Source organism: Ochotona princeps, chromosome 4 (assembly GCF_030435755.1).
Source record: "Ochotona princeps isolate mOchPri1 chromosome 4, mOchPri1.hap1, whole genome shotgun sequence".
NCBI classification, from domain to species: domain Eukaryota; kingdom Metazoa; phylum Chordata; class Mammalia; order Lagomorpha; family Ochotonidae; genus Ochotona; species Ochotona princeps.
In genome coordinates, this window is record NC_080835.1 from 28,607,001 (window position 1) to 28,619,445 (window position 12,445).

Sequence of the window (12,445 nt, forward strand, 5' to 3'; positions counted from 1 at the left end):
TCCTTCATGGTAGCCACTGGTAATGCGGGAATTGCCTCTCTAAGACTTAACCCAGGTCAGATATAAATAATAGATGTTAAGAGTTAGCTCTGGTATTTGGACTGTGCTCAGGCAGTGTGTGTCGGTTGGGTCCAAAGAATTATTTTCCCTTCTTTTTCTCACCTAGTTTCTCTGCTTGAACAATGCTTTGCAAAATTCCATCCCACCTTTGCGAGGACCACTTTGGGTCTCTGAAGGAGGAGGTCTCAGCCCCTCAGGAGCTAAGATGTACATCTAAGGAGTTCTTGTGGCCTTGTTCCAACGATTAAAGTCTGCAAAAATATATACCTATAGATTATAAACAGGTGAGTCATCCCTCTTTAACAACTGCTTTGTTATGTCTTAAAAATGTACTTGGTCATATAGAGGCAGTGATTGGCATTGTGTCATAAAAGAACTGTGACATGTATTTTGTGAGGCAGTGCCCGATAGCGAGCCAAAATGCTTCTTCTCTAATCTCAAAACCAACAGTAGTGGGACTAATTGTATTTGTCTTTTGGTATGAGATATCTTATTGTCTCATCTTTGCTGCACACTGTTCAAACTGAAAGCAACTCCTATCGTGGAAACTTGTACAGTTACTTTAAGAAAATGAACAACTTCTAAGTCACCTGAAGATTTAACTGTTTAGTGTTTTATTTTTGCTTTCACTATAAATTCAGACTGGTATTGGAATTGATAGTCTAATATAGCAAATTACATTTTGGGGAAGGAAATGATGGATTAACTTTACATCAGAGGATTACTTTGCTTATGCTTGTTTTACTTAAATTTCAGGAATCAAAAATATTGAAATAGAGTCAAACGTACCTGACTCAAGTTAAACTTTGTTCCCTTAGTGTCTATGTATCTATTTTATAATTATGTTTCTATGAATGAATTTGTGTCAGTTTGTAAACACCTTGATTTCTTAAATACATATTTGTAAATTTTGATTCATTTAAGAATAGGATTTGCATTGTAAAGCAGAATCATGTTATTAAAAAAAGAAGTACACTTCCCACAAAAGTTCTCTTTGTGTTGGATCTTAAGAACATAAAACATGTATTTTTATGATGTTAAATAAGGACTAGAGTTTATATTATGAATTGGGAGGCTCCAATTTTGAACACAACTGATTATTTCAGGCCATAGGCTGCTGGAAAATGAATATTTTGAAAGCATCCTTTTTTTTTTTTTGCCTGCAAGGATTAGGGGAGGAGGGCCTGAAATGGCAGTCTCTGTGTTCACACAGCACCTCCTGCTGGCTAGTTCAGAATAGGACACCTTGTGTTGGTTCATTTTGGAAGCAAGTATTCAACTGCGATAACCAGTACTAGCAAGAAACATCTTCCCGTGAGAAACTTTTATTTGAAAACTGTGTTTTTTGTTTTTTAAATTGACTCTGCTGAATCCAGAAATGGAATTAATATTACTACTAGATAGCAGTGCTTATAAAATAAATATTGGAAAAAATCCAAATTTCTTTTAATGTTCTCTATTAATTATATACAAAATGTATGTTAATGTTCTTTGTTATGTGCAAAATTTGGTGTATATATGTATCAAAATATCTAATATCTAATTTTTGAGGTTCTATGATATTTATAGGATGGAATATGATCAATGAAATTATGACTTGTTATAGAATTTTATTCTATTTTTACGTTAATTAATGTTATGTAAAACGTGTGTATTTTCTAATACAAGAAAGGCACAATTTAAATCAAAACAAAGCCAAACATCTATTAAGTTGTATAAAATTTAAGAGTAAGGGGGAAGAAACATCTCAAAATGTAATGGCATCTTTTTCTTCCACTGTCTAAAACACTTTAAATTTAAATAGATACATACTGCTATACTATGTTTAAAAGAGTTTTGTGCATTCTAAGGGAAAAAAAATGGATTGGGAATTAGTGCTTTGTTTTTAAAAATGCATCTTGTTAAACATGAAGTGTAAGTGTGAAGAAGATTTATGACGTTTAGTGTCTCTTTTGATCAGCCTGTAAGGAATTTTCACACTGCCATAATTAAGAACATTTTAAAACCTAGGGTTTCGTGCTGTTCCTAACTACCATTTTACTTTGCTTGAATTTTAATCCTTTAAAGCTTTGGACTAGCAGGTTTAATATGATCAGTAAGCCATACGGTAAAATATTAAACTTAAGAAAAGAAACAGAAATGTTCTCATTGTGCATTCCCATGCAAATTCTCTTTCTTCAGATATGTCTTGCTAGTATGTATTCTCAAGGCTCTGTTCTTTAGTATTTTTATACCATGACTTCATTTTAAAATATTTGCAATGTTTAGAAAACTTATTGTAGTGACACTACTGTAAGACCTTCAGCGGTTAAATGTTAAACCTGACAATATTTTTGTGCGTAGAATTTCTTAGCAAAAAAATCTCTCATAACATTGATGAACTTTATTTGCATTGTGTTTACCTCGTTTGGCCTTTCGAATAGCTTTGTCATGTAGTTTTATGTAAGAATGTGTTAAGGAATCATTCAGTAAGTGAGACAAAGATGGAAAATAATTCCTGTTTCCTTAACAAATCTAAATTGATAAATTGTAAGATTACATTAGCTCTCAATATTGTTTCCACTCACTCCACTTTTGACATCACACATTAAATCAACAGAATTGTTTTGGGGTCTTTCAAAAGATTATAGACTAAATTGTGTTATTCCCAGAGGGAATTTCTTTTGAATAAAACAAGTTGATTTTATGTTTAGGAACTTACTCGTTTTTCAATTTTTAACTTGGCTTGGCTATTATTAACATGCAACTGAATTAAGCATACTGCATTAGAGTGTTCTTAAATATATACTGATTCATGTGTATTAAAATGAGATTTGTATTTAGGGCAGCATAAAGTCGCTTAGTCTTACATTTATCACATTTATTTCCCTAAAAGTGGAAACATTCTTGAAATTGCTCAGAGCTAAGCAGAATGTATTTAATTGCTAGTCTCTCAAATGGCATAAACGCATTCCTATGAAATGTAGTTAACACTTTCAGGGACAGGGCCTGTTCCATCTCATTAGCATTCCTGTTATGTAGTGGTGCTGTTGGTGGGGGTGTTGGAGTAGGAATGCCATTGTGTCGAGTTCCAGTGTTTGGGGACAAACACTGCTGTGGAAGGAACGTGTGAAAAGGCCACAGTCCTGTCAGTGAATGAGGAAGGCTGTTCTTTCTGTGTGCTTCAAGCAGGGAAGCTGTCATTCAGAGGCCTAACACAGCCAAACAGAGGCCAAAACACAAGCGTGCACTACCTTTTAAAATGATATTAGTGATTTTTAAACAAGATCTTCTTTATTTATGATCCTACATAAAGCTTTTAGTTGCTGTCAGTAAACAAAATATGTCAGTCTGTTTGGCAATGCTGTAGAGATGCATAAACTTGGTGGAGCTGTGCCAGGCAGCTATAGAAATAATGATTCAGGATGGCTGATGGGCAGTGTTAAGCACAAACATGATTTATGGGAAACATTTTATTTTCTTTTAGAAATGCCTTCCCAATTTAGCGCTTTAAATTTTTTTTCCCTGTAACCACCAAAATTCCTGGAGACTTCTACATATTGAGTCCATAATACTTTTCAAATCTAATTTTTGAAAGAGTTTATAAAGTTTCATTTGAATGATGTAAAGGCTGTTTACAGTATTGTTTCCCAGTTGCTAATAGAGTGCCTAGTCTGTTGAAATTCAGACAGAAATGGGGAAATGAATAACTAGAATATTTTGATAAGTATTATCCTAATTCTGGTGAGATTCCTAGAGCCTGTGTTGGTTAAGACAAGGACAAAAGCATCGACTATTAAGAAATTTGAAGGAACTTTAATTCCACTGTTGACTCCTTGCATTTTGCAAAGAAATGATCAGATAAGGAGAAATGAGATTAAATTATACCTTACTTGATGATTTAAAAGGAAATTAGTAAACAAAAAATATACTCATACTCAACTATTTCTTAAAACCTCTGGAACGTTGTCCAAACTGTGGCAATATATTTTAAAAGAATTGACAATTTCCATTTGTGTCGACTCCAAGGAAACAGTTTATCTCTGTAATTTTAATTTTGAATTGTGCACCTAGATGGTTTGTAATAAATCATTACTTAAGTGTATTGAGAAGCATATCATTTTTTGCCCTGAGTGATGTCTGATTTTTGTGTGTATGTGGTCCATTTTTATTTATTAGCTTAAGCAAGTTAGTCCCGCTTTTTATTTTTTTTTATTATAAATAATACATATTTATTAAAAATTCAAATACAGAAATAAAAGCACAATATCCCACCCAGTATACAGACAGCCACGTAAATCCCCTTCCCTTTAATCCCATTCCCCAGAGGTTATCACTGTGAACAAGTTAAAGTATATCCTTTGAAACATTTTCCTTTGTATATACAAGTATATATAAGCACACATAAATGCACTTTTGCCTTTTACAGAAATGAAATCATGTAAATGTACATATTAATCTTCAATTTCTATCTTCACTCATTCAATACACAGAAACTTCACAACAAATCTGCTTATCAGTCCTCTTGGGTTCGTTTTCCATTATATAAAATTCATATTCAAGCATCAATTACAAAACTCTTGATAATATACTTCCTACCATTTTTGAGTCTCATCTCTAATCACTCCAGTATGAAAAGACTGGAACATAAATTACCTTAAATTCTTCCTGAAACAAAGGCAGTACAATCAAACAAACAAACAAACTAGGAACACACTCTGTCATTCCTAGATCTTGGCCTTTTCACTTTGTGTTACATTCTGCCTGGACTTTTCCATCTGGCTAGTCCCTAATTCTTCCAACAATCAGCTTAAAAATGATCTCTAGAAGACAAGACTTCCCCACTTTTTTCAAGACATAATCACTTCTCTATTTACCCCTATACTTTATACCTAGCTTCTTAATTGTACTTATCTCACAGTACTGCAGTAACTCATTTACATATTTTGAGTTACCTTTCCATCCAAAGGATCTGATGGAGTGTTTATCTTGGAGCAGGTACTCAGTAATTTAACTGTTGTGGAACCAATGCTTTAGGAACATGTTCCTAAATAAACTCTATAAGGAACATGTTCCTAAAGCATTGGTTCCTCAACAGCCCTGCTTTTTAAAAAATACTATTATGTGCTTAAAGTTCTGTATTTGATGCAAAGGGCTTAGAAATTTCAGATATTTCCAAAATTAGGCTCCACTTTTTATTTGAGGTCCAAATTTTAGATTTACAAAACCACCTAACTTTAATATAATATATGTATCGATGTTTTCAGCATAAAATTGTAGTATATTTAATTAATAGGCCGAGTTAAACTCTGCCAAAGCACTTAGATCTAAAAAAATGGTGTAAGTTAATGTTGACTCATTTTACCCACGCTTTCAACCAGCTTGTTAATTAAATGTCAGACAAAAATAGTGATATACTATTCAGAATTTAATTAATTCAAAGTAGCTTGAATTGCATCTAAGGCTTATAGAGTTTATTTATTGCAAAAAAAAATAGATGTTTACCAGAGTTTTAGCATATTTTTAAGTTTCCCGTGAAATAAGTATTGAAAGTTTATGTTTGCAGCTAGTGTCTCTAGTGAATAAAATAATATATTGGTACTAATATTACCTGAGCAGTAACTAGTTCTATTTGATTTTCAATATAGACTTTAAAAATTCCATTTTTTAATTTACCTGTTTTCACTGATTACCACTCAGCATATATACATTTTGAACAAACTTCTTCATGTTCCTTAAAACCTTGGAACAATATGATATACAAACATAACTTCCTATTAAAAACATAAAAATAGTATGGCAGTCATTAAAAATGAAACTACTTTCCAAGGTTTTGGTAAGAAAATTGGGAGGGAATATTAAGTTGTTTGTGGATTTGAGGAAATGTAGAATTTTATCACTGAAACCAAGCTACATTCTACTTACTTGAAGTATTTTAAGAACCTTAAACTTGTGCCTTTCTCTAAGTGTCATGCTTCGAGCAGGCCTAACATCAGTTAAATGAAGTGAAAATTGCATTCTTGTCTTGATAGAGATGAAAATGGATTTCTGGTCATGAAATAGATGTAGTTGTCACTTTTTTAAAAAAGGTGTCAGCAGTTTGCTTCAGCAAGTAAGGTGCCAATTCAGTATGGCAGTAAACTTGTGATCTGAGCAATCAATAAAATGCTTCAATAACTTCTGCTTCATTACACTTATAATAAGAGGCTATAGATCCAAGGCACATAAAATGTTGATAAAGAGGATGTATGGGGATCGACTCTGACAATTTGCTTGAAAGTACAGTAAGTGCAATATTGCCACCTAGAGTTTGTGCATAGGTAATTATCATGGGTATGTGGTAGTGGGGGACATGACAACAGAATAAAGCAAGGGATGTTGAAACACTGTTTATTTCCCATCATTTATCCATGACTTGGAACATTTCATTTACTTGGCATAAAGCTGTTTAGGTCAGGAGAAAATTCTTCAAATCCGTATTTTTCTCTAATTCTCTCAAAATTATACTACCAGATGTCAAATATGTATCTCTGGCTCAAAAATGGAACTTTTTGCCATGAAAAGCAGTTATTACATAACTCACTTTGGGAAAAAAAGAGATGTTTCTTTTTGCATGAGAATTCGTTATATAGGAACTGAATGCTTCATCGAAATCTCCACTGGGTATCTTTCAAGAAGAAAGTGATCCTTGTTAATGTTAAATATTCCTCCAAAAATGAGAACTCATTTTCAAAATGTTATTTTAAAGTAAATATGTTTTATTTAAAAATTGCAAGGTTCATGAAAGGAATGTAGATTGTCTGGTTTAAGTAGCTGTGTATGTTTGGATAAATGAGTTCTGTTTGGAGATTGAAAACTTGTTCATCTTTATCAGGATATCAAAAATACTATCACATTGTATTTCTTAACTAATTGAATATTTAAATTTATAATATATTGTGAATGAAGTAATATGAAATTTTTAAAAATAAGCATTATTTTATAATTTGCCTCTCTGAAGAGTGACTACATAATTGAACATTTTATAATTATCTGAATGTGTTTTATGCTAATACAGATATAATGAAAATGCAGATGTAAATTAGCAATAAGGAAAGTTGACCAATTTGGAAAGGGTTAGTTAAAAGGATTATTCCACTTATTTACTGTTCAACTTATACAAATATAAACTTTTTTCCCAAGTTTATAAAACTACAATTTTAAATTTCCCTGAAAAAGATATGGGGAATTACTATATTAGTAATGCACTTTTTCCTAACATACTACTTACATGTAAATATTTTGTGCTTTCATACCTGTGTGAACCTCTGTACAAAATATAAATGATTATAACATTATTTTGTTTTTGAACAAAATTTCATATTCAGATATCCTAATCTTATGTTATGCCTATTGATATTTAGGATATTTGAGATAGAATGTATTATTTTGAAATTTATAATTATGTTGGGTAGAAAATAAGTACTTTAAAATATTCAAATAAGTATAGAATTGTTCTGATAAAGCAAGTGAAAGTAGGCCTGGCAAATTTTCTTTAAAGTACACAACCGCCTACAGGTATTATTGCCTATGACTCTTTTGAAATGAGAATAAATTTTATAGAGTTACAGCAGCAAAGTGAAAGAGTGTATTTGATAGATTCCCTGAATGGTTTCAACACCCACAGGTATTATTTGTAAGAAAACAATCATGCCGAGTCCTCAGCTGGTTAGAGAGGGCACAGCTTTCTATCTTCACCTGACACCCTATCTGTTCTGTCAACCTCCGAGACCCCCTGCTGCCGCAAGACCTCCCAAAACAATAACTCTCCCGAAGAGGTCTGTGTGCATGGGCAAGAATATGAATTTTGTGTGTGTGAAGAACTAAATCTGTATTGAAGTCATGTTCTTTTGGGATGGGCTACCAAGCAACTAGTATTTTGAATTTGTTATTCAGATTGACCAATGTTAGTGATTGATAGTTAATATCTCTTATTATTAAGAAATCTAATGATTGATAAAATGAGTTTCTGATTTTGGAAATCATTGCTTTGCTTCCTTTTACTCAGACACAGGATACTTTCTTCACACCTGCTGTCAGCAGTGTTAGTTTGGATAAACATTAATCTCACAACAAATTGATACTTTTCAAATAATACAGTTCATCTTTTACATATGTGTAACAAAAGGTATAAATGATTACAGTTTTTGCTTATTGTTCCCTTCAGTCAATTTTTCTCAAGTTAACTGTTCGAAAGTCAGTTTCAGTTAGAAAGTTGTAATTTCTTAAAAAAAAATCTGTCTTTTTCTATTTCTAAAATACTTTAAATTCCTACACATAATAGTCATGCATGGAAAAATAATACAAGGACCCATTTACCTATACTTAATATTATATGTCATTGGGAAGTGAATGTGAAAAGTTTCGAAAAAGATTTTCTAGCACAAATAAAAGCTGTTGGAAAGATCTAAATCCTCAGCATTGGCAAGCAACAGGTGACTTACATCTTCCAGAGCTATAAAATCCCACTTATCCAAAATGTTTGGGACCAGAAGTGCCCAGCTGTTTGGATTTTTGGGGGGAAGAGGATTTGGGAGTATTTTCATATGCACAATGAAGTATCTTGGGATGGTATCCAAGTCTCTAAATGTGAATTCATGTTTCATATACATTTTACACAGAAAGCTTAAAGGTAATTTTGTATTTATAATGTAATATTTTTTAGTGTGCCCATTTTCTGATCAATGTTGCCACAAGATCATGTGTGGAATTTTCCACTTGGGAAATGCTGACACTCAAAGTTTTTTTTTTTAAAGATTTATTCATTTTATTACAGCCAGATATACACAGAGGAGGAGAGACAGAGAGGAAGATCTTCCGTCCAATGATTCACTCCCCAAGTGAGCCACAACGGGCTGGTGCGCACCGATCCAAAGCCGGGAACCAGGAACCTCTTCCAGGTCTCCCACGCGGGTGCTGTGTCCCAATGCATTGGGCCGTCCTCAGCTGCTTTCCCAGGCCACAAGCAGGGAGCTGGATGGGAAGTGGAGCTGCCGGGATTAGAACCGGAGCATATGGGATCCCAGGGCTTTCAAGGCGAGCACTTTAGCCACTAGGCCAAGCCGCTGGGCCCTCAAAGTTTTAATTTTCCAAATACATCAGCTCTCCCTGTACTACCTATTTACTGTCCTCATGTAGTTTTAGTTGAAATTAATTTAAATTAAATGTAACTGAAACACATCATTTCTGTGTCACTGGCCATGTTTTAGGGGCTATATAGTTATATCATCACTGAAAGTTCTTTTGAGCAAATTAAAATTAAAAAATTAAAAGAAATTAAGTCAGACTTTAATTCTTGCCTTGAATACATCATCTCATGACAGAATGACAAAGGTATTTTTACATGACCAGAGTTCAATTCAGTATTGGGTAAATAAGAACGCAAAATGAAACAGAAACAAAACCCCCATAGGTTATAACTGCTTTGGCACCTAACCATCAGGCTGATACTTTAAGTCCTTCAGTGTCTCTCCAGACACTGGTGGTTAGGCAGTGGAAAGAGAACAGACTGGGGTTGTTCTCTGGCAGGTAGAGAAAGAAAGAGAGGATAGTTTTAAGGGAGTAAATGTTTGCAGTGTCAAGTTCACTGTGCATCTTTGATTGAAATTTTTCAGTTCAAGAATGTGACTACAATAGAAATTAGGCTATATTTGCTTTCCAAAAGCATACCTCTTCTTCTTCAGTCTTTGCAGGTGTTTAACCTGGGGTTGGTGGTGGGGGTGGGACCTCTAGGCATCAAAGAACAGTTGGTCTTATATCCTGATTGTTGTTAGACATGTTTTTCTTAAGGAAGAAGAGGATTAGAAACATGAAGTTGAAGAGAAAGACAAGATATAAACTCTATTTTTTAAAGGTTTATTTATTTTTATTTGAAAGGCAGATTTTCAGAGAGAAGGAGAGACAAAGGGATCTTTCATCCACTGGTTCACTCCTATAATTGACCATAATAACCAGTATTGAGGATTAGTCTGCTATGCTACCACGCTGGCCCCAACTTCCTGTTTACTAAAGAAGAGTTTTTCTTTTGTTCTTAAAAATGGACAATGGTCAATATGAAATTATTCTAGATATATTCTTAATTTCACTGAATATGTTTTAAGATCTAATTTATAAGTTTTATTTAACAGTGCCAACATGCAATATTCCAGAAATTATGTCTTCTGCTATAGTTTTTGCTAATAATAAATTTTAAACATTAACTTAAAATATTAGTACGTTTTCAAAAAAAATTTTTATTGAAAGTTAGGCCTTGATTATCTATTTTGTATGATCCACTCCTACCTGCCTTCCTCTTCTATTGTTTCTTTCTTATGTTTTAAAATGATTTATTTATGTATTTGAAAGCCACAGTTTCACTGAGGGATCTTCCATCTGCAAGTGGCCATATTGGTACGGTCTGGACTATTCAGAAACCAGGGGCCAAGAGAGTTTCTTCTGGGTCTCTCAAGTGGGTACAATAGCCATGGATTTAAACCATCCTCTGCTGCTTTCCCAGGCACATTAGCAGGGGGTTGAGCTGGAAGAGGAGCAGCTAATACTCAAACTGGAGCCTATATGCGATGATGGTGTTGTGGGAGCTGGCTTTACCCACTATGCCACAGAATTGCACCCCGCTACACCCCAAATTCTTTTATAGCATGTTAGTAAAAGTCTTTGTTGTACCAGGAAGGGGAAAGTGGTCCTTTGAGTTTCATGGGGTCTTACTGCAGAGATGTGATTTGTCTATTGCTGGAGTCAGTAGCTGATATAACTCAAACTCTACTGACTACTATGTTTGGTATGGGGTGCTCCCCAGAAACTATAGCATTGGCTTGACTCTCTTTATGTTCTCACCCTGCAACCTCTTCAGTGTGGTTATGGTGGGCATTTTGGCCTTAACCTTTTTGTTCATATCATTGTGTTTAAAAGCACATAGCCTTAACTTTACCACCTAAAGCACATTTGAGTGTGCATCCCAGTGTTTTTAAGTGTGTTTACATGCTGTACAACATATTTTGACAACATTTTATTGCCAATTTTTCCTAAACCCAGCTGGAATTGGAAACCACCTTTCTATTGTCTGTTTCTATAAATTTGATTACTTGAAATATTTTTGTGAGTAGAATTGTGCTATTTGTCCTTTAGTGTTTGACTTTTTCCGGTTAACATAATATTCTTTTTTAAAAAAGATTTATTTATTTTTATTGGAAAGTTAGACATACATAGAGGAAGAGAGACAGAGAGAAAGATCTTAATGTTTTTAAAATTTTGCAAATATTGTAGTGTTTGATGATTTCCTGACATTTTTGTAAATAATTTCCTATTGTATCTATGTGCCACATTTTCTTTATACATTTATCTGTTGATGGATAGCTGAGTTGCTTCTATCTCTTGGCTGTTGTGAATAATGCAGTGATGAACATAAATGTGCTAGTATGTTTTCAAGATTCTGCTCTGAATTCTTTTGGATATATATCAAGAAGTGTGATTGCTAGGTCATATGGTAAATATTTATAATCTTTTGAAGAAATTCCATATCATTTTCTATAATGGATACACTAGCTTATTTTCCTACCAAATTTGCCCAGGAATTCTAATTTCTCGAAATTCTGGTCAACATTTTTATTTTCTGTTCTTTTGATGATGGCTGCTGTAATGGGTACAAAGTGACACCTCACTATGATTTTTTTACTTGAAGCCTCTTTTTCATTTTATTTTTAATTTTTCTTTATTCTTTTATGACGAAGTTCCATAGAATCAGGATTTACCCTCCTCTCCTCTCTATGCTTCCTCCCCTCTCACTGATTTCCCCTATATCCTTACAATTGTATAATCCTTCAACAAGAGTCACAAGTCCATCAGTCTGCTATCTAAGTGTGTCCTGACATTGCAGGTATAGACAAAAGAGATTTATCTTTATTTGAAAAGCAGAGTTACACAGAGAGAGAGGATAGAATCTTCTTTCCAATCGTTCATTTCCCAAATGGTCACAATGGCCGGACCTGAGCTGGTCTGAAGACAGCTTCTTCCATGTGGTTGACATGGAAGAATTAGACATCCTTTGCTACTTTCCCAGGTGCATTAGCAGCAAACATAACATCTGAAACTGGAACTAGTGCCCACATGGTGAAGGCTTAGTACTGCCCCCTGCAGCCTTTTCATAATGGTTGGTAATGAGTGTGTTTTCATATGCTTGTTGGGCTTCACACACCTACTTTGGAGAATTGGGTTTGATTTATTCTTGTCTGTTATTGTGAGTATGACTACAGATATTTTCGCTCATTCCAAACATTGCCTTCTCATACTATTGGATGTTGTGTTCATCGACATAAAGTTTTAAAGTTAGATGTCATTTCGTTTGTCAATATTTGCTTTTGCTGCCTGTAAT

The 12,445-nt window shown here is 33.8% G+C and overlaps 1 protein-coding gene across 1 annotated transcript in view; it reads left to right on the forward strand.

The window, feature by feature from the left end:
- Positions 1–12,445, forward strand: part of DCDC1 (doublecortin domain containing 1) — a 145,046-nt gene that overhangs the window by 27,627 nt on the left and 104,974 nt on the right. Inside the window, 1 exon segment of the mRNA XM_058662276.1 lies at positions 167–319. Coding sequence (XP_058518259.1) covers positions 167–319 — 153 coding nt within the window.